Here is a 22,238-nt window from a genome sequence, read left to right as displayed (position 1 = left end):
AAGTGGATTCTGAACTTTTACTGGCCCACAACAAATTCTGAAGATGTAAAAATGTGGTGGTGGGGGGTGTGGGAGTCTTTGAATCAATAACATACACTATTTATTTTGGGATTCAGGGACCATACTGATAGTCGATGGCCCTTTTCTACAGCAAAACAAAAAGAACTGGGATAGTGAAAGTGGGAGACTCACCTTGCTGTCGTAATACTTCTCTCGCTTGTCAGTCTGGATGGAACGAATGACATTGCCGGCATACTCAATCACCATCTCCCCTGCATCAATGTTTCTCTTACAGAAAAGACCCCGGCCATGGATGGGAGACCTAGGATATAAAGATGGAAAAGAGATCAGGCACAAATTTTGCAAGTAAGTTTAATTGTATGAATACATGAATAAATGAATAAATTCTCCTGGTCTGTTAGTTTCCCAGGAGAAACACACACACTTCAGGGGGCAAAAAGGATTTGGAACCACCTGATCTGTGCATATTAATTGTTCTAACAAATGGCCAGAGATTTCTCCACTCTGTACCCCACTAGCAGTAGCAATATTTTAATGCTTATCATGTTAAATTTCTTGTTCAACACAAGGAGTTGTAGGACCTAGGATATCAGGTTCAATTAATAAAGTCCATAAAAATCTCACTGAATGAGGGAGGTCACTCCAGCATTTGGTACACTTTGATTTTGGATTTTCCATAATTCTTTCTACAAATTTAACCATACCTGTAGACACCAACAGCCTCCTTAGAAGTCTTTTTTAAGTGACGGAAACGCATGGGCATTGGGAGATCCATGCTAGTTGCCCTCCTAAGAGACAAAACAGATTATTAATGACTTTTCTTCAGAAAATAATGTTTTGAGTCTTGGGTTGAAGATTCCTAGACAATATGAATACACTCTTTGTTCATGCCCATTTTTAATATACAGTACATTCTGCCATGATGCTTATGGTGGTACATCCAAAGAGGAAAGAGTTATGGTTAAAGAAAATATACATCTTACAGTTATTTTAATTTCTACTCCAATGTAGTGGATTGAATTATGTCCCCCCAAAACTCACTGAAGCTTGAATTGTGTCCCCCAAGTTTTTTGTATTAGAAACTTAGTCCCCACTGTGACTGTTAAGAGGGTGGGAAATCCTATTATGGTAATTGTAAGGTGGAGCCTTGAAGAGGTGATTAGATTATAGGATCCTGCAGTAGTGAATGGATTAAAAATGGTGGTCATGGGTGTGGTTCTGAGGGCTTTGAAAGAAGAGGAGTCTACCTTTCTCTCTCTGCTCCCACCATCTTGCAATGGGAGACCCCTGGGTCACTGTCCCCACCACCAGATGGACTTTGGACTTCCCAGCCTCAGAAACTGTAAGTAATAAATTTTGTTTTTCTTTATAAATCATCCAGTTTCAGGTTTTTTGTTACAAGCAACAGAAGTGGACTAATACACCTCCCTAACTTATATTTCTCTCTACCAGACAGCAACTTCTACTTTAACACAAACTATATGTTAGTCTTCTTAAATGTTAACCATGAAATTCTGATTCAAGCAACACTGCTGAACAGCTGGAGCAGAGGGAAAGCAAGAGTATTTCTATTGACCCCTCCCCACTCAGGACTTACCGAGCTGACTTCAGCTGTACCTCCTCCTCTTCCTCATCATTGGGGTTGTATTCAGGAGGCTGTCGGTGCTTGGAAGCCAGGAAGTTAAACATGTCAAATGCTGACTTCCTGGAGTCAAAAGATGAAAACGTATTTAGAGAAATGCTTTAATAAAACAGTACAGGATGACAGCATTAACACTGGAAATCTCAAAAGTTATGTGGGAAAATAATTGTATCATTAGATAAGAAAATCAGGACCCAAATCTTCCTACAGAAAAGAATGGAACTTGCCTCAGGTGTACTTCAGCCCTGGCTGAGCCATGAGGGTTCAAGGGAGGTTCATTGGCCTCCTCTGGTTTGTGAAAACGGAATTTGTAATTCCGACAGTGCTTGGCACCAGACAACTGCTCAATCAGGAACACAACTGCATCGTGGAGAATCCCCAGCATCCTCAAACCGTTGACACCTGCAGGATCAAAGGTACCAGGGCAGTGAGGAGTGTAGCCAACAGGAAACTGCATAACCAAAGAAAGGCCTATGCTAGAGAATAACTCTGCCAGAGGCTGCTCAAGGGTAAAGCACATGAAAATTAGCCAGAAATTAGCATTAGATAGCCATTAAAATGATGCCAATACAGATCTACTGCTATGGAAAGTTCCGTGATCTACTGCTATGGAAAGTACTGCTGAGTGAAAAAAGTATGCTATCTGGGCCGAGCCCGTGGCGCACTCGGGAGAGTGCGGCGCTGGGAGCGCAGTAGCGCTCCCGCCGCGGGTTTGGATCCTATATAGGGATGACTGGTACACTCACAGTGCTCACTGGCTGAGCGCGGTGCGGCCGGTCTCAAAAAAAAAAAAAGTATGCTATCGGGGCCGAGCCCGTGGCGCACTCGGGAGAGTGCGGCGCTGGGAGCGCAGTAGCGCTCCCGCCGCGGGTTTGGATCCTATATAGGGATGACTGGTACACTCACAGTGCTCACTGGCTGAGCGCGGTGCGGCCGGTCTCAAAAAAAAAAAAAGTATGCTATCAAACCATGGGCTGTTTTCTATGTTCCACATGTATGCGAGAGTTACTAGCTTCATTTTAAGGTGAGCAAACCTCGGTTCAGAGAATTTAAATAACATACCCAAGGTCACATAGCTAGTATGACAAGATTTGAACCTCGGACTGTATAATTACAAATATGATCCCATTTCTGTTGACAGGTAATGGAGCATCTGGTTTCTGTTAACTCACATTTATACAAGTGCTGCACTAAACTTTAAAAAAGTGTTAGTATACTCCTAACACAGAACTCTCTTGGGTTGTTACAGTGAACGTATGGAGGAATGCACTCAATAGTTGCTTTGTTTTACTCACTTAGTCTCACGCTGTTGATGAGCATTTCTTATTTCTTTTTATTTTGTGAAAACATTTTTATAAGTCTGCTGGCATAGACGGTGATGGGCTTTCTAAAACGATTAGATATTTTCATTAAAGAGACAGGGCATAGTAACAACTGCCATACTTTCTGACACTAGCAAACAGCTAATGTTTTTATTTTTATTAAATAAACAATATTATTTCATTTACAAATATGGCTTTTGGTATTATTAATAGATACAGAAATGATAATGGTGTCTGTTGTGGAAAAGATATGTATTCTGTAAGTGTAATTGTGTTAGGATCACATATCTAATTCTGACACATGGTTTGTCTTATGAAACATGTTTTAAGATATAACCGCGGTGTTATTTGGGGATCACATGCAATGTCTGGAAGGATATCCATGTTTAAATGTTAATAATAATTGCTTCTGGGAGATGCGACATGGTCCATCTTTTAATTTGTTGTTGTGGTTCTTTGTTTTTCTGTATTTAAAACTTTTTCTATGTCTTGGGTAATTTTTTAGAAAGGGGAAAAGATGTTATTAAAGGCCTGATTTCTATTTCACTTAGAGAATTTCTAAGGCAGATAATTTGGTTTCAATGGCAAGCAGAAAGTTGCCTTCTTAATTTTCTGTTAATGTTAACATTGTTATGAGCACAACTGTTGGTCTGACGAGAATTTGACTTAGGTATACAAGCCTACAATATATGAACTTAAATCATATAAGCTAATGGCAAACTCTTTTATCAACAGAACACTGATTTTCCCTAAGAACTTTTTCCTGGGAATTCTAGACTGCTGTGGATTCTTAGGTAGAAAAAGACATTGAAAAACATACTAAATACTCAAGTATATTTTCATGGAAATTTCATTTTCCATGAAAGTTCATTATGTAGGATGAATGTTCAACTCTATAAGGGCTTACAATGAGATTAAGTATTGTGTAGATAATGGGAAAACAAAGATGAACTATGCACAGACCCTGTTCTCAAGGAGTTGACAGCAGAAGAAGGCAGATATGTACATCAGTTATGCAATGTGAAAACTGTCCAAATTAAGCTACAGTATAAAGTACTGTTGGTACTCTTAAGAAGGAACAATCTATTCTTTTGCAGAGGATTCATTTATTCACTCAACAAATATTTATTTCACACCTACAATATTCCAGGCATTCTTTCCATCTCTTCACTATTCCAGGCAGGACCTTGGGAATTCAGAGGTGAACAAGACAGGCAAGTTACCTGTCTGTATTCATAGAGCTTTTATTTCATGGAAAAAACATGATAAACACACCAAAAGCATTCCCACTTCAGGACTTTTTCATCTGCTGTTTCCTCTGCGTTAAGGCCTTTTGCTGTAAGTCTTTGCATAACTGGTTCCTTTTCATCATCACTCAGGTCTAAGCACAAATGTCATCTCATCAAGAGACTCCTTTTCTGACTTGTAGGGAAAGTGAAGGACAATGGTCAGGGCCCCTCAGATGTTCAGAATCTTGCCAAGCATTTGATGTAAATATCCACGTGCACCCAGGTGTTCCTTCATTATTGTCTAATGTAATTGCATTTGGGCACCCAGGTGTCCTGGGTTATGGACTTAAGTATAAAGGACTAACGGCTCTGATACAGGCCACTGCCTCCGCTTCTCAGGATGCTCTGAGAGGCCACGAGAGTGGCTGCTCCTAGCTCTGAATAAAGCCTATTAATTTTTACCCACAGCTCCTAGGATCTTTTCCTGTTACGTAGCTCGTGGACCTGCATGTGAAGGGTTTGTGACCCATTCTATACAAGAGGCTTGAGGGGTCTGTGAGCCCTAGCCCTAGCTTGACATGACTACTCTATCTAGAAGAGGTTCCCTGCTACCAACTACCACCTTTGTGTTACTCTCTATTTCATTACCCCATGTTATCTTCTTCAGGGTACTTATACCCACCACTAGAGTATAAGGTCATGAGGACAAGGACAAGGTAATAGCACTGGAGATGAAGAATGATGGACAGGTTTTGGATTGGGGAACGTACTGATTGTTGTGGTTAACTTCCAGCACCCCTTCCACCCCTTGGTCTAAGCCAATCCTGGGAATTCTAGTCTTCTCTCTGGTAACTAGCTTAGGAATGGACATTGTACTAAATTCTGGTCTGAGATATGAGACATCCGTTTGTTTCTAATAAAAAGCCCCTCCTGTTCCTCTGGATATTGCAATGACAATGTGATCCTGTGAACTGCTACGGTTATTTGCTATTAGGCTGATGATAAAACTTTACCACAGACAGCAAAGTGGAAAGAAGAAAAAAGTCTAGGTCTTTGATGACATTGCAAACTCCCATATAAATCGATTTTGATGCCTGTCCTACCTCTGGACTTTCTGTTATGTAAGATGATAAATTATCTAACTGTTTAAATCAGTTAAGAGTTGGGATTTCTGTTGGCACAGGGGAAAATGGTCAAAAAAGGTTAAAGAAAAGAGGTGACTTTGAGAAGGGTCTTGAAGGATTATTAACAGGAGTTTATCAAACAAGTAAAGGAATTTGGGGAGGAGAACGAAGATGGAGGGAAGTAGGTCAATCCCGGTAGAAGGAACCACATGAACTACGGTATGCTAGTGTGAAAGCACATGTAATATAAATAAGAATTACTTGGGGGCACATGTTAAAAATTCAGCTTTCTTAGTTCTGAGCCCAGAGATTCCGACTCACATATATAGACCCCATTTGAAGACAAACTGATGGATGTGGAACATGTCATGTCGTACGGCTACAGAACAAAGAACCTTGAGAGGTGAGGAAAGTGGTGAGAGCTGAGGTTGAATAGACAAGTCAGCTGAATAGGACCTCGTCATGTAAGGATCCACAGACTGGAGACCTCAGGAGAGCAGGGCCAAGTCTGCTTCTACTCAACGATTACATCCTGCGTGTTTAACATGGAGCTAGGCTTATTACAGGTGTTCAGCAAATATTACTATTAACAAATACTTAAGGATTGGAGATTTTATTCCCCAACTAGTAGACAATACTAAGAAGCTTTTGAGGTACCTCTGGTGATGCTGAGGATACACTGTAAGGAGGAAAAAAGGAAGAGTCAGGAACCAGTTATAAGGCTTTTTAACATTACAGGTGAAAATAACAAGTGCTATGCCTGAGGAAGCAAGGAAAGAGAAGAAAGGGAAGTAAGTCATACTTTTGGGGTAGAATAAATAGCTTGTAAATGATGAGGGAAAGGAAGGATGACAAGACTGACTGGTGTTGTTTTCACCTGACCTCTGGGGGATGGTAGGTTGAATCATGAGCTGTAATGTGAGAACGTGGGAATGGCTGAAGGAGCCTAGAGAGTAGAGAGAGTAAGAGGGGAAGAGGCTGAGAACCTAGGAGGAGCCTAACTTTCTAAAAAACTTATTTGCCATCTGTTCTTTTAAAAATTGAGTATAATGGAATTAACTAGTTTTAAAAAAATTTATGAATGAAATACATACTCATGGATATAAATAAAAGTGTAATAGTACAGAGAAATAAAGTAAAAGCTGCCCATTCTAATGCCCCAGGTCCTACTCCTCAGAAGCAATCACTAGTGCATATATAATTTAAGTATCTTAAGGGACTCATGAGCGTACTAGATACATACTGTTAAAACTTGCCTTTTCAATTAATTTATTTTGGACCTCTTTCTAAATTCCTATACTAAGGAATGTTTGGATTGCTTCCAGTTTTTTGTTACTACACATTGTAATGAACATCCTTATACATTTTTATGACTTGGTTGAGACTACCTATAAGATAATTTCTTTTTTTTTTTTTTTTTCCTTTTTGTCTTTTTTCGTGTCCGGCAACGGATCGCAACCCTCAGTGTCGCGCCCATACCGGACCGGGACCGGCAACGGGATCGCAACCCTCGGTGTTGCTCCCACACCTCGCTCAGCCAGTGAGCGGGAACCGGTCTGTATGTGGGATCCGAACCCTCGGCGGGAGCACCACCGCGCTCCCAAGCGGCGCACTGTAGCAGTGCGCCACCAGGCCGGCCAAGATAATTTCTTAAAAGTGTAATTGTTGGGTGGACGGGCATGTAACTAGAAAATCTTGATAGCTATTGCTTAACTACTCTTCCAAATGGTTGTATTAATAAGTTATACATCCACCATTAATGTAGGAGAGGGCCCATCCATCCATCTTTACACATATTATCTCCAAATTCTGAATCTTTGTTAGTCAAGGTGGAAATTGTTAATCAGGTTTTAATATGCACTTAAAAAATATGAGTGAGATTGAGAATCTTTTCATATTATTGGCCATTTGTATTTTGCGGGAGATACCTGCTGGGTTCTTTGTTTTTTCTTTTAATTAAAAAATTTCTGAAAAATTTAAATTGTTAAATAATACACAAGCTGTTGTAATAGCCTCATATGTATCTGCCACCTAAAAGGAACAAATGTTAATATTTTCTAATATACACTTCAAATATTTTCCTTCCCTTCCTTCTTAAAAGAAAAATAATGACAGATAAAGTTGAATTCCTCTAAGTAACCATTCACCTACCTTCCCAGCACCAATCTGAAAGGAGGAAGGAGAGGTAGGTAGATATGGAAAAAGAGTCAATGGAAGGTTTCTATCTTAGATTAATTAAAATCTTTAATTTTCACTAGAAACAAGCGTATTAATGTTTTTACACTGTCTAAATTTAAATGAAGTCTGATACCAATGAGAAACTATTTCAACTTTAAAAAGAAGTTATAACAAAATTACAGTGAGATCTCATTTCACACTCACTAGGATGTCCATAGTAAAAAAAAACCAGATAATAATAAATGTTAGTGAGGATGTGGACAAACTGAAACCCTCATGCATTGCTGATGGAAATATAAAATGGTGCAGGTACTTTGAAAAAAAAAAACATAATTTGGCAGTTCCTCAAAAAATTAAACAGAGTTACCATATGGCCTGGCAATTCCACTCTTAAGTATATACCAAGAGAAATTTTCAAATGTCTACACAAAAACTTGTACATGAATATTCATGGCAACATTATTCATAATGGTCAGAAAGTGAAAAAAATCCAAATGTTCATCAGCTGATGAATGGATAAGCAACATGTGGTATAGACACACAATGCAATATTATTTGGCAATAAAAAGAAACAAAGTACTGATGCACTGTTACATCAGAGAGAAACCTTCAAAGCATTATGTTAAGTGAAAGAAGGCAGTCACAGAAAGCCACACAGAGTATGATTTCATTTATATGTAATGTCCAGAATAGGCAAATCCACAGAGAGAGCCAGAGCCTGGGGATGGAGATTGAGTTTGGGGTTTCTTTTAGGGATGATGAAAATGTTCTGGAATTATATAGTAGTGACAGTTGTACAACTCTGTGAATATACTAAAATCCGTTGAACTGTATGCTTTAAATGGGTGAACTGTACAGTATATATCTCAATAAAGCTGTGAAAAATGATTTTCTTTTTTTTTTAAATGTTGATTTTCTTTTTTTGTTGCTTTTGGTAGAATCGGCTCTGGGTTAGACTAACAAGTTACCAGATTATTGTGAGACAGGAGTGAAATAACAACTCCAGCCATTACCTGCAAATGAGAGCTGCTTTAGGCGGGCATTTGATCGAGCTTCCTGGACTTTATCTGTCAATGACTTCCAGGCGTCTGGAAGGAAACAAAAGAAAACTGTAGGCTAAAAAGTATTCATGCAAACATCTCTTAATACCAATGACTTGCACATGCATTATGCTTAGAATCCCAATAACATAAACACATACTCTCCTAGAATAGCATTTTGTTGTTTTTCCTATTGTTTATTTATTTATTTACTTTTGGCAGCAAGCCAGACCCTTGACCTTGGTGTTACAACACTGTGCTCTAATCAACTGAGCTAACCAATCGGCCCATTTTTTCTTATAGTTTAAATCAATTCACTGCATGAAGAAGCTGGGAAGGTGCACTACCCAGCAGTGCTCTTTCTGTTAGAGGACACAGGAGCATTAAGGAGATTCGGACCTTCTGAAATGACCTCTGAATCCCCAAAGCATTCACATCCCTCAGTGGAAGTCTGGATCCCACACCTGAATGTTTGGTATATCCCTAACCAAAACATGATTTAGTGATTTAACATGGCTAATGATTTAACCAGGACTATGGGGAGATCATAACCTCTCAGTTCCTTAAAATTAAGGGGTAGAACTAGAAAATCTTTACAGTCCCCTCGAGCTCTAACCTAAGATTCTATGATCTCTTACTGTCTGCTATACATCTCTAATTGGATTTCTCACCACCATTCCACACTCAATGTCTTGTGTGGAACTTATATCTCCTTACATATCTTCTTTGTTCTCTTTACATTATCCTTTTCTTAGTCACCCAGGCCTGAATCTTCAGATTCATCTTCGACTCTTCTCTCTCCCCTCCTCATATCTAAGCAGTCACCAAGTGCATCCATTCTTTCTTCTTTTCCTTTCTTTTCCCACTGGAAATGGGCTTTATTACTTGATATCCCTATTCTAGCAATATTCTCATTAGTGACCTCTTATCTTTGCATGTCTACAGTTCAATCTATTGTATATGGACCTACCACATTAAGATTCCTGAAATTCTGCTTTTGTTCCACTCCCCCAAATTTTTAAAGGCCTCATGGTTTGGCACTGAAGGTCCACCAAGACCTGTGCCCAATCCACCTTCTCAGTTTTCTCTTTCACTACTACCTGACATGGATATCAACGTCAACTTCCCACTGGACACTACTCTAAACTCACCAAATACAATCCTGTTTTTCTAACTTTGCTTCCATCCTTTCTTTCTCTTAGAAAGCCCTCCCCATTCCCCTTTGCCTAACCCAAATTCTATTATCTCCTTTAATAGAATCTTCTATTCTTTAATCTTCATGGATTATTTGGTAACCCTAACTCACCCACAGTGACCTTTCTATCCTTCAAACTCCAAACTTTAGTTCAAATTTCAAACTTTAGTTCTAACAGCCTAGAGAACATTCACTAGTCTTTCAAATGTTAATGAATGCTCGGGATAGAAAGATGACTAAGAAAATAAAATTCTGGGCTTTATGGAATGTTCACTGTTGGGTGAGTGAGATATAAAAGTAAACAAACATTTATATGATAAATTTTAAGCTATGAGAGAGGAACATATAAGATTTGAAAGGAGGGAGTGGGAGTGCTTATCTGCCTCAGAAGATTAAGGAAGACTGTGTGAGCTGGATCTTGAAGGGTGAGCTGGACTGCTAATATTTATGTACTCTTAAAATATAATCTATATCACTGACTTTTCACATAAATTATGGTTATTTCTCTAACAAGAGAAACTTCTCAAGGACAAGGAAAATGTATAATGCCTCCAAGTATCTGCCATAACACCTAGCACAAAACTGCCAACCCAAATGGTACTAATACTCATAAAATGAAGATCTAGCTGAAACAGGGCTGCTGCTGGTGGGTCCATCTAATTTAATTAACTCACCTTCAATACTTTCTGCACAGATCTGAAAGCCATCATCACTTGAAATTTCAAAAACAAGACCTTTCTTGGGCTTTTTCTCAGCAATGCTTTCCTTCCGCTTTTGTTCTTGCTGGAGCCAAAGCATCAGCGGAGAGCTGAAATTACTTTCTTCCTCTTCCACTGTTTTAGGTTCTAGGAGAGAGAAAATAGATAGGGGCCAAAGTGGTTGCAGTAACAAATGCTTACTGAGTGCCAACTATGTGCAGGGTACCTTATGTATATTATCTCTAAGCCTACCAATACTCCACAGTTGGTATCATTATTCCCATTTATAGACAACAAAACTGAGGCTCCAAGTGCTTGCCCTGGGTTGTAGCTAAAAAGTAACTAAAACTGAGGTTTTTTTCCATGAAGTTATGCTGTTCTGTGGTAAAGTTTCTGGTATAACAATTCAATAGTTTTTCAATAATTGTTCTCAATAGGGTCAAGGGTAAAAAATAACAACAGTTAATAAGTGTGAAGCACTTACTATGTATGAGGCACTCTTCTAGGAACTTCACATACATTAACTTATGTAAACCTCATGATGACCCAGTGAGGTAGGTGTTATTATTATCTTCATTTTAAAGGTGAGAAAACTGAGGCAGAGAGAGGTTAAGTAACTAGTCCAAGTTCACACAGTTTATAAGTGGTAAAGCTGGGATTTCAACCCATCTGACTCCAGAGTCTGCACTATTAGCTCAGCCACCACCCTTCACTGCCTTTTCACATAAATAGATGTGCCAGTCCTCTTGAGGAACCAGCAAATCAGCAGGATGTGATAACATCTTAAATCTTATGCCTAAGCATTTTTTCTCTACCTTCTTCTCTTTTGGGTAGTCCCATCTATCAAACTGGGCAGGGCCTTATAACCAGAACTCTCTAATCTTGAAGTGACCGGTTATTCTCTGATCAAATTCATTAGGATGAATGGAAAGTGCTATGGAGATATATCTGGAGTTGCTACTAACATCTGACTGTCTAATAAAAATGGTTCTTGGTTTTCTTCAGTGACAACTAGAGGATGAAGTCGGATTATCACTATTTAAAATCAGCTATTTAAAAATCTCACTGCTGTTAAAACCAGCAGAATACAGGATTTTTATAGGTGTTGTTTTGTGTCCTTTAGCTGACAGATGATCACAGAATATGTACTGGAAGAGCTGCACCAGGAGATAGGTACTCCAAATGTCAGTCTACAACTTTGGCCAATCACTTAAATTCTTTGGAACTTAGTTTTTTTTTTTTTCCTTTTTTGAATCTAGAAAACCAGGAGGTAAAGTAGATGATTTTTATTGTCCTTTTAGCTTTGAAATTCTTATTCTAACCTGTTACCCACCCACATACCTGTACTTTCTTGTTCATTTGCTGGATTTTGAGTCGTCTGAATCTCTGGAGGAACAGCCACTTTCCTAAATGAAAAGCAAACCAAATGTGAAATGTACCATTAGTTAGTTCAATTCAAAGACAAAAACTGTCCACAATCTGCCATACAGCTGTATTAGTTATACAAAACAACTACTAGAAAATGAACCACAGGGGCTTTCTGTAGAACCTGTTGAATGAACACCACCACCACACTATTATGCATACGTTGTACATAACATAAAGCTGTCTTTTATGAGATTATTTACCAAATATTGACATTAAGTTTCTGCTTTTGAAGTTGTAGAATGTGACCTTGAAATTCTTATCATACCCTTACTATTAGAAAAAAATGAAAGAACACTTGTCAGAAGCAGTTCTGGAGTTACTTAAATAAGTTAGAGGTTTAACTAAAAATAAAAAATAATCTGCATAGGCAAGTAAACCATAAACAATTTTCACTTTCTAAAATTAAACAACAGTGTTGGTAACACTAAGGTAAAGGGTTCGGATTGCTGAACTGGCCAGATGCAAAAATAAATAAATAAAAAAGATTAAATAAATCCTGGAAACAATTCAAATGCATATCAATCGGGGACTAGTTAAATAAATTATAGTTTAGATCCACACAACAGAATTGAGGGCAGCCATTAAAAAAGTGAAGTGTATCTATATGTACTGGTACAGAAAGATGTACACAAAACAGTACAGTAAGTGAAAAAATCAAACAGAACAGTACATACTACATTACATTTTTCATGTAAAAGAAAGAGTATATATATTCATATATATACAATGCATATCTGTATATGCACAGAAATGCCTGCATGGATAAAAACAAATTATTAGCAATGGTTACCCCTAGGAAATAGATTGGGAGGGGGTGGGTAGGAGGGACAGAGAACCATTACCTGTTATTTAAATAATTCTATGCTATGTTGGATTTTTTTTTGGTATTACTCCCATTAAAAAAACTTTGGCGGGCCGGCCCGTGGCTCACTCGGGAGAGTGTGGTGCTGATAACACCAAGGCCCTGGGTTCGGATCCTATATAGGGATGGCCGGTTCCATCACTGGCTGAGCATGGTGCTGACAACACCAAGTCAAGGGTTAAGATCCCCTTACCGGTCATCTTTTTTTTTTGTCTTTTTCTGTGTCCGGCAACGGATCGCAACCCTCAGTGTCGCCCCCGTACCGGACCGGGACCGGCAACGGGATCGCAACCCTCGGTGTTGCCCCCGCGCCTCGCTCAGCCAGTGAGCAGGAGCCGGTCTGTATGTGGGATCCGAACCCTCGGCAGGAGCGCCTCCGTGCTTCCCAAGCGGCGCACTAGTGCAGTACGCCACCGGGCCGGCCCCGCGGTCATCTTTTTAAAAAAAAAACTTTGGCAACAAAATAAAAAGCAATGTAAAGCAGGAAGGGAAGAAGTATTTTTTAAATGAGGTGGACAGGGCCGAGCCCGTGGCGCACTCGGGAGAGTGCAGTGCTGGGAGCGCAGCAGCGCTCCCGCCGCGGGTTCGGATCCTATATAGGGATGGCTGTGCACTGTGCACTCACTGGCTGAGCGCAGTGCGGCCGGTCTCAAAAAAAAAAAAAAAAAAAATGAGGTGGACAGAATTGAGGGCTTAACCTTAGAGAACTAATTTTTAAGCTTACCCTGCAGGTTGCCCACACTCTTTTTGTGATGACTGTTCCACACTAGCTGTATCCTGCTGCTCAGCCTCTGCTCCTGGAGTCCTAGAAAAAAATCATTTGTATCTTTTCAAGAAAAGTCACCAGTGAATATGTACCAAACTAAATGTGGAGGTCAGTCTAAAGAAACGACTCTATCAGGATGTGATAAAAATTACTGTTTAGCCAAACTAACCCATGGTCATAAAGTTAGAATAATGGTTACCTTAGGGGGGAACTGAATAACAGAGGGCACAAGGGGCCTTCTGGGGTGCTAGAAATGTTCTCTATCTTGATCTGAGTGGTGGCTACATGGGTGCATACACATGTAAAAATTCACTAGTGCACTTTATATGATACATTTCAATGAGAAAGTTTTAAAAAAGGACTCCATGAAGATCTAAAACAAAGGGCCTTGCCTTCCAGACAGGAATAATCATTCCCTAGTGTCCTAAGCCTCAGCAAAAAAAGAAACAGGAGCAAAGAGCAGCACTATTTGAAATCAAAGAGTAATTAAGAGATGTGGTCCTATCCAAGAGACAAACTGCCCACAAATGGAACTATATTTTACTCTATGAATCACCATTGGGAGGGGAAAAAGTCAAAGTCAAAACCCGGGAAACCCTTTAGTAATGCAACTTGGACAGAGGAGTGTCCCTCCAAAAAGACTACCATTTCAAAACCTCTAATCCAGAGCACAAAATCCCACAGACCCACCATAGCTAACATTTGAATCTCTCACCCTGTGACTGAGGTCAGGGATGTTGTGTTGGCTTCTTGGTCTGGAATGTGTGCTTCAGAAGAACTGGTCCGCAAATGGGAAACTTTGTGCTTCTTGCCATTCCCTTTGTCCAGAGGCAGCTGAATCCGTTTGATTTTTGGTTTGGTTTTAGTGGGACCCGGAACTGAGGGGCTTGCTGACTGCTGTCCAGAGGATGGGGAGCCCCCAGGAGACGCTGAGCTGGCTTGCACAGCTGAGGATAAAGCCTTGTTCTGCTCTAGTCCTATGCTATTAGGAGCATCAACTGTCTGGGAAAAGTTTGATGTCTGGGTCCCTGAAGCAGGATCAAGATCACGCTGGGAAGAGAGAATCCCAGTTTTACTGGCAAGAAGCTGATTCACATGCTGGAGCTGATAGTGTTCTTCTGCTGCTTCCCCAGAAGGTGAAGCAGCTGTTATGCCCGTAGTCTGAGTAGAGGGGAGCACACAGATGCTAGATGCTGCTGTCATTGCAGCAGTAGAGGGAGTCTGCGGTGTCCCCAGTTGTGGAAACATTCCTGAACTTGGCGGTAAAGCCACAGGTTGGTCCTGAATCCCCAGGCTCTGCTGGCTAGCTTTGATTAAAAGATTGCTTATTGAGCCAATATCTGGGGTACCAAGCAACCTTGGGTTAGTTAAGGTGACATGTCCTGGAACTGATGCACTACTACTGGTAGGGGTGGTTGTAGTTTGCATGGATACAACATTCAAGACAGAGGAACCAGATGCCAAGCCAGACACAGGCCCTGATGTGAGGTGGCCAGTGTCCTGGCTTATTGTCGATGTGCCTGCTGCTGTGGCAGCAGTTCCTCCCACGTTCTGTGGTAACAGGGGTGCCTGTTCAAAATACATGATGCCAGATTTAGATCTTTTTATGATATTGGGGACAGTTCGATGAGATGAAGTATTAAGCGAGCCCAAGTCTAATAGATTGGGATGATTTGAAAGCTGGGAGGATGTGAAGTTAATCAAAGTCATATTAGAAACCACATCAGAAGGAGCAATGTTTGAAGGGGTACTAGAGGGAGCAAGTTTTTTATTCTTTCGGGTCTGTAGACGAGATATGGGTCTTTTTTTCAGTCCAGAGGATGGAGTGGCTACTGTGGTACTGAGGTCTGTCCTCTGGTTGGATTCTGAAACCAAAAGTTGGGGATCTGGAGGAGGCTGAACCCCAATAAGTAGGCCTGAAGGAGGGTTGCTGATGTTGGGTGGGAAACTACTTTGAGTAGCTGTAGGGAAGGAATGTAAGTGCTGGTGATGAGGCATGGGGAGCAGTCCTTTGCTAGCAGGAGGGAACAAAGATTGAGAAGTTGGCAAGTTTGGATTTAGTCCTGTGGTTAGGGTGAGACCACTTCCCATGGGCCCCAATACTGAAGTATTTGTCTCCATCACACCGGGTGAAGAACTAACAGAAGAGGTCAACTGGATTTTTTGGGTCACTCCATTTGGAAGAGTTTGGAGAACATAAAGAGGCTGCATGTTCTGGTTAACAACAATGAGTTTCTCAGTGGCTGGTTTCAGGTGGGGTGGAGTGGTCTGGACAGCTGCATTAGAAATCTGAGATGGGCCAGGACTCTCAGTAGAACTGGGCACATACTTCTGGTTCTGGATAGGAACAGTAGGGGAAACAGGTACCTGAAGGCCAGGGGTGCTACTGTTTCTAGTTAAATCCTGATTGTTGCCATGGCCTTGCTCCACTGAACCACAAGGAGGGCTGGAGATGTGGTCTGCATCCATGTGTCCTTGGATAAAATGATCAGGAGTCATGTGCCCTTCAGGAGTTGGATCTACCCCTGGACTCATCAGTGCTGCGTCACCATCAGAGGAGGCTACAGATTTTTCTGTGATGGTTACTCTCTTCTCCCCCGAGTCTGAGATTACAGCTAGTCTACTGGGATTCTGGCTAGGGACAGTGGGACTCCGGGTGGTCAGGACAGAAAGATCCGATGGTAGCTCTAGAGGCAACTCAAACTGCTCCTCTGCTGAGATAGAGGAAGAGACACTACTGTCCACAGGTTCTGTAGTTGGCAGCTGCTGAGAAAATACTTCAAAAAGACCCATGTCTTTTTCACGATTACTGTCAAGACCCAAACCTTCACCAAGATTCAGGAGTTCTGATGAAGATGACTCTGGGCTCTCACCCAAAGCCTGCATGGATGGAGTATTCTTTAGTACAAAGTCCATAATGTCTGAAGGCAGAATATTGCCACAGTCATCACTGTTGTTATTGTCTGAATCTGATTTCAGGAGTTCAGGATTATAGGTGTCCAATAAAGTTTTGTCCGAGGGGGTGCTTGTGTGGACTCTGCGGCTTGACTCCAATGAGCTGAGCTGAGCTTCCAAGGAATCCTGTCCCTGTGTCTTAACTCTGCTTACAGAGTGGCAGTTATCCATCTTTGGCTCATTTTTGTGGCCAACAGAACTCTTAATGACATGTTCTTTTTCCCCGGCATCTTCAGGTCGATCAATTTTTAAGTTCTCTGTTCCATTTTCCTTACCATTTCTTTTAGGCATCTGGCTGCTTTTCCTTGCTGTGGCTGTGACACTAGTATCACTCTCTGTCCCATCATCAACACCATCCAACTGTGAAATTTTCGGAAGATCACATTGTTCCTCCTCCCGAAATAAATTATGGGATACCAGCCGTTCCTCTCCACCTGAAGAAATCACTGTTCTGGTGAAATTGTAATAGTATAAGTCATCTTCATCTGAAGTGCTTAAGTCATCAGCCCCATCCACCTGTCCCTCAGCTGATCTCTTGCCTCGTTTCTTCCCAGTTGAGCTGCTGTAGAATGGAATGTCTTCTTCACCATAGGATCTTACTCCATAGAGTGGGGTGAGCCCAAAGAACATGTTAGAACGTGCACGGGCACTACGACGAGGATATCTCCTCTTAAAAGAGCCATCCTCCTGAGGTTTGGGGCCATCTGGAAGCATTAGGTTTCCATCCTGTACGGGAAGATTCTGATAGCTATTACTTTGAGAATCCTGGGATGAGGTATTGTTAGGACTTGATTGGGCCACTGGACCATCTCTTGGACTTTCAGAGGCTGAAACTGGTTCTGTTGGAGATGTTGACTCTATTTGCAAAGGAGAAGCGGGACTACCTTCTTTCAGGGCATTTTTGGATTGACTCTCGCTTTCCATTTTTAGAGGTGTCAGTGTCACTTTGACTGTACGTTTTCGAGGTGCCTGTAATTCCTTTGTAGATCCTTCTACCTGCATGGATGGAGCTTTGGGGACTCCTGGAATAGAAAGGACTTTATCCCCCATCTTATCAGAAGAAACACTATTACATGGTCGTTGCCCCATAAACTCAGGAGTCAAAATCTCATCAGCAAACTCTGGCTTTAGGTTTCCTTCCTCACCAGTTGTCACCTGACCAGGTTCCAAAAAAGATTTACTGGAATGCTTTTCTTTGAAAGTTTCTTTACAAGATTTTTTCCCTTTCTGTCTCCTATCTCTGGAACTAGATGCCATATGTTCATTGATAATGGATGATCTGTTGCTCACTCCAGATAACTTCAAGGTTTTGACTTCAGTGTCCTCATCTGGAGAGGGATTTGCTGGTTGGGTAGAACCTGTGTGTTGGTCTCGGTCATTCCTTTGCCCTCTCAAATGGAGTTGTGGGAAGGAGAGAGCCTCTTTAGAAGCAAATGGCACTGAAGAGGGTTCAGTGAAAGCGCTGATTTTACTAACATTTAATTCTCCAGATGTTGTGTTATGAACCTGTGGAGTCAGTTTAGGAATTCCAGGGTAGGCCACATTACGTGCAGATCCCTCTGAACTCTTGGAAGTCACCATTTTGGTCTTCTCTCCTTTTAAAGAGGAGCTCTTGGATGCCAAATCTGAAGCACTGGAATGCTTCATTTCTGAAGAAGATCCATCCAAGTGACTGGTTTTAGTGCCCACAGTAACCACTGTTCTTTGCAAATTTGAAGAGGTGGAAGTGTTTTGCCCTAAATTAGAACCTGAATTCAGTGGCCCTAAGGCATGATCAACGGCTTTGGCACTTGACTCAAGATCTGTAGAGGTCCCAATGGTAGAGACTGAAGAAACACTATTTCTGGAGTAAGTATTCCCAGTTCTCATTGGGGACATTATTCGGAGTTTGGACCGCTGGGGTGACAAGGAAGAAGTACTGTGACGCCTGGAGCCAATGCTTCGAAGTCCAGAGGAGAGTAAAGGATCACCCACTGTGACTATTTCATGAGTGGTTGGGGTAGGACTTCCTAAACAAGAGAGAAAAAGTAAAGTAAAGTAAAAGTAAAGTCATTAGAGATAGAATAAATGTGTGGAAGTCATTGGTTTCAATGACTTGGCTATACATACTTATAGGCAACTGAAAATCTATGTTTTCCATTAGTATAAGTCACAAACATAAAGTTGCCTGGAAGAATTACAAATTAATCTTTGAGCTGACCATCTTGAGTCAAACAGGTCAAAGAAGTCCTTTACCTGCAGAAGGCAATGGCCGACAACCCGGGGATCTCTGTGTTGGAGAATAACTGGGTGTGCGAATTCTAGGGACCTTTGAGATGACATGATAATAACAGGAGCCAGAGGTTTGCGAATGAGGAGGTCGGTCTGGTGATGGAGGACTTACAATTTCAGCTGTGTTTTGATTCTCTTTAGATGAACTTTCTGTGGTAGAAAAATAAAAACTCTTAACTAAAAAAGCCCAATTAAAATATCAAACAAAAATATTTTAAAAAGCCAGCTCTTAGGTAAATGTCAAACTAGAAACAAAAGAGATCTCCCAAGTAAAGGACTTTTCCCCCACCTTTCAATCACAATACTCCCAAAAATCAAATTCAGGTTCCATCTAGATGAAAGACTAACCTGTAAAAGATGTTGGACTATGGGCGATGGTCCTATTTTCATCATGTTCAACAGTACTGTTGATATCTGGCTCTACAACTGGAGGACGGCACTCCACTATCTTGCACGTATACACACAGCGCTTGCGAGCATCTGTGGTGCTCCAGTATACCCTGGAACACCTGGCAAACAGATTTAGAAAAATCACTATAAGTGAGAGGACAGAAACAGAAATCAACGTTTGTCAAAACCTTTCCTCATCCTAGGTTCCCTGGACTCCTTGGTTTACAGAATTTAGCTTTATTTCATGGGTTCTTAGTATAGATTCCCTTAGTTAAGCTGTTCCAAGCTTTTTGAAGTCCTTGGTTTTTCCTAGCCTCTTAGAAAATAACATAAGATCTTTTTTTATTGTATCATAAGCAGGTGCCCAAAATAGAAAAATATCCTAAAACCCAGAGAAAGAAAAATACTAACTACTACAAAAAATAGTTATTGGCCTTCAGGAAAAGACTACCGCCCTACAAGGTGCACAAAGTGAGGCCCTAAAATAAAACAAAGGGCAAACCTGAGGTGTTTCATTTGAGAAAAGCCCTATTAGTCAAGGGAAATGTAACTGCTTCACATCAGCTGAATCCTGTACAAAGAGCTGTCAGCTAAATGTGGAGTATAGACTGTGTCATCAGAATTGGTATGCAGAATAAATTGGAGTTTATATTACAAAATGAGACTCCAAAGAGGGAGAAGTAGAAGGGAAATTGAGTTTATAATGTCAACTTGTTAGACATTCATTTAACAATTTGCTTCATGTAGGAAAGATTATAAATTTTTACTGGAGAATCTGATTATTATTGTGGGGATTTATATTTCTAGAAGGATCTAGAGACTCCAAAGAGGGAGAAGTAGAAGGGAAATTGAGTTTATAATGTCAACTTGTTAGACATTTATTTAACAATTTGCTTCATGTAGGAAAGATTATAAATTTTTACTGGAGAATCTGATTATTATTGTGGGGATTTATATTTCTAGAAGGATCTAAAAAATGTAAAATTGGGGACAGGGCATGAGGAGTTTGATCCATGAAAATAATCTGGACTTTTGAATCCAGATGAATGATGAATGGAATTTAAAAGAACCTTAAGAGATGGACCCTGTGTTCTCTATTTAGGTTTTATTAGGAAATGATTCCAAAATTATGCCAACAATACTTTCCTTCTATAAGTAGATTTAGCTAACATAAAATGCTGCTTTAATCCCAATCTACAAGCTGATGAACCAGAGAACTAGCAAAAAGTGATAATTTTTGGTAGCAGTTAAGGTAGATAACAAGTGTGCCCCTACATTTAATGACCTGCACATTGCTTCAGGGTGCTCAAGTTGCAGGGACTGCTGTCTCCTCTTTATAGTGCTACTTACTGATATCCAATAGGAAAGAGCTTATCTTCACAGTCAGAAAGATCATTCAGAATTCCTAAACAGTCAATCGTCATAGAGCCTGACCAAGGAAAAAAGAACTGATTAGAGGAGATAATGAGGCGGGTCATTTTAAAATTGAGGACCAGAAAGTGCCCCAATGACATAACAGCCTTCCCCAATAACCAAGGCCTAGGTCTTACCAATCATCATATGGATATTTTCTGGTTCCAAGCCATTGAGAAACTTCCTTCTCAAACTGATTCCTTCGAAGTCCACAAACACTCTTCTAAAAACTTCAAATCCATTCTCAGGAACCACCTTAAATAAAAGCCCAGGGTAGCTGTTAACAGGCTGTCTCTTTTCACACTATACTCATGATACTGACTCTCTCACAGGCCAAGTACAGAGCTTAAATCAAAATCAGCCTTCTGTTTTACTAGCAGGACTTCTGTATTCCTCATAAGAGGAAATGACTCTAGGAATACCTAGTAGGAAGGCAAAATAGTTTACCATCTTGCTATTTTTCAGTCTTTTTTCCCTGAATTCTTAGAGAATTCATAAAGCAACTAAATAAGCCATGAAAAGACTTGGAGAAAACTTAAATGCATATTGCTAAGTAGAAGAAGCCAGTCTGAAAAGGCATACTACACGATTGGAACTATATGAAAATCTGGAAATGGCGAGACTATGGAGACAGTAAAAAGATCAGTGGTTGGCCAGGGTTAAAGGGGAGATAGGGATGAACAGGCAGAGCACAGAGCATTTTTTGGGCGGGGACAATACTCTACATGATACTATAATGATGGATACATGTCATTATACATTTGTCCAAACCCACAGAATGTACACCACCAAGAGTAAATCTCAGTAGGTTCATCAATTGTAACAAACATACCACTCCGGTGGGGGATGCTAATAATGGGGGAGGCTGTGCCTATGTGAGGGCAGGGGGTATATGGGAAATCTCTGTGCCTTCTGCTAATTTTGCTGTAAACCTAAAACTGCTCTTAAAAGTAAAGTCTATTATTAAAAAGCAAAATAGGCAACTAAATCTCTCTCACCTCGCCTTTGATCAAATCCCGATGCCGTTGGCAATACACTTTTTTATCATCTAGAAAAACACAGTTCTTGGCTCGGGAACACATAAAATGATAGTTGCTGGTGCAGGATGTGAGACAGCAACCCACGGTGGCTCCTGGCTTTTGGCAGAATTCACATCTCTAGAAACCCAGAAAGAACAGAGTCTTATTCAGGCTTTTAGATGTTTTAAGACATTTGCCATCACCTCTATAGAGTTGCCCCATTCTACGTTTCCTTCGTTTTGTTTATTGGTAATCTACTGAATTACAGAGAACTGATATGAGCCACAAAGCCTCCTTGAATCCTCTCTCTCCCATTATCCATAGGGCCTTGTAACTATTAAATTTAAATATTACAATTATGTTTAGAACGTGGACCAAAACATTCTTTCTAGGATGCACAACTGATTTAGAAAAGATGAAATTTTGGAGATCAATGCTAAAAACATCATTTTGTGAGAAAGCTATTATATCCAAATTCAGCTCTAGAAAGATTTTATTAGTCAGAATCATAATGGTTCTTTAGTTATTAGACTCAACAGATGACGAACTTATATGATTCAAAGATTTCCTTCAACTGTCCCTGTATGTCACCACCTTATTTTGTTACACTCACAATCTGGGCTCCTCTCCAGGTAAGACTTTTTGTTTGTTCTCTCTACACAATCTACTTGTTTCTCTGCATAGG

General features: G+C 40.4%; 1 protein-coding gene across 1 annotated transcript in view; it reads right to left on the bottom strand.

Moving 5' to 3' along the window:
- Window positions 1–22,238, bottom strand: part of KMT2A (lysine (K)-specific methyltransferase 2A) — an 82,801-nt gene that overhangs the window by 5,235 nt on the left and 55,328 nt on the right. The window contains exons 24-37 of the mRNA XM_008574936.1: window positions 21,533–21,691; window positions 20,672–20,789; window positions 20,472–20,550; window positions 19,080–19,240; window positions 18,696–18,881; window positions 14,221–18,469; window positions 13,464–13,544; window positions 11,791–11,855; window positions 10,426–10,596; window positions 8,530–8,604; window positions 1,891–2,065; window positions 1,619–1,726; window positions 726–809; window positions 193–322 (exon numbers count right to left, since the gene is read on the bottom strand). Coding sequence (XP_008573158.1) covers window positions 193–322; window positions 726–809; window positions 1,619–1,726; window positions 1,891–2,065; window positions 8,530–8,604; window positions 10,426–10,596; window positions 11,791–11,855; window positions 13,464–13,544; window positions 14,221–18,469; window positions 18,696–18,881; window positions 19,080–19,240; window positions 20,472–20,550; window positions 20,672–20,789; window positions 21,533–21,691 — 5,841 coding nt within the window. The remainder of the gene's footprint in view (window positions 1–192; window positions 323–725; window positions 810–1,618; window positions 1,727–1,890; window positions 2,066–8,529; window positions 8,605–10,425; window positions 10,597–11,790; window positions 11,856–13,463; window positions 13,545–14,220; window positions 18,470–18,695; window positions 18,882–19,079; window positions 19,241–20,471; window positions 20,551–20,671; window positions 20,790–21,532; window positions 21,692–22,238) is intronic.

The sequence above is a fragment of the Galeopterus variegatus genome, unplaced genomic scaffold (assembly GCF_000696425.1).
Source record: "Galeopterus variegatus unplaced genomic scaffold, G_variegatus-3.0.2 Scaffold1119, whole genome shotgun sequence".
Lineage (NCBI taxonomy): Eukaryota > Metazoa > Chordata > Mammalia > Dermoptera > Cynocephalidae > Galeopterus > Galeopterus variegatus.
This window is presented reverse-complemented; position numbering and strand designations above follow the sequence as displayed.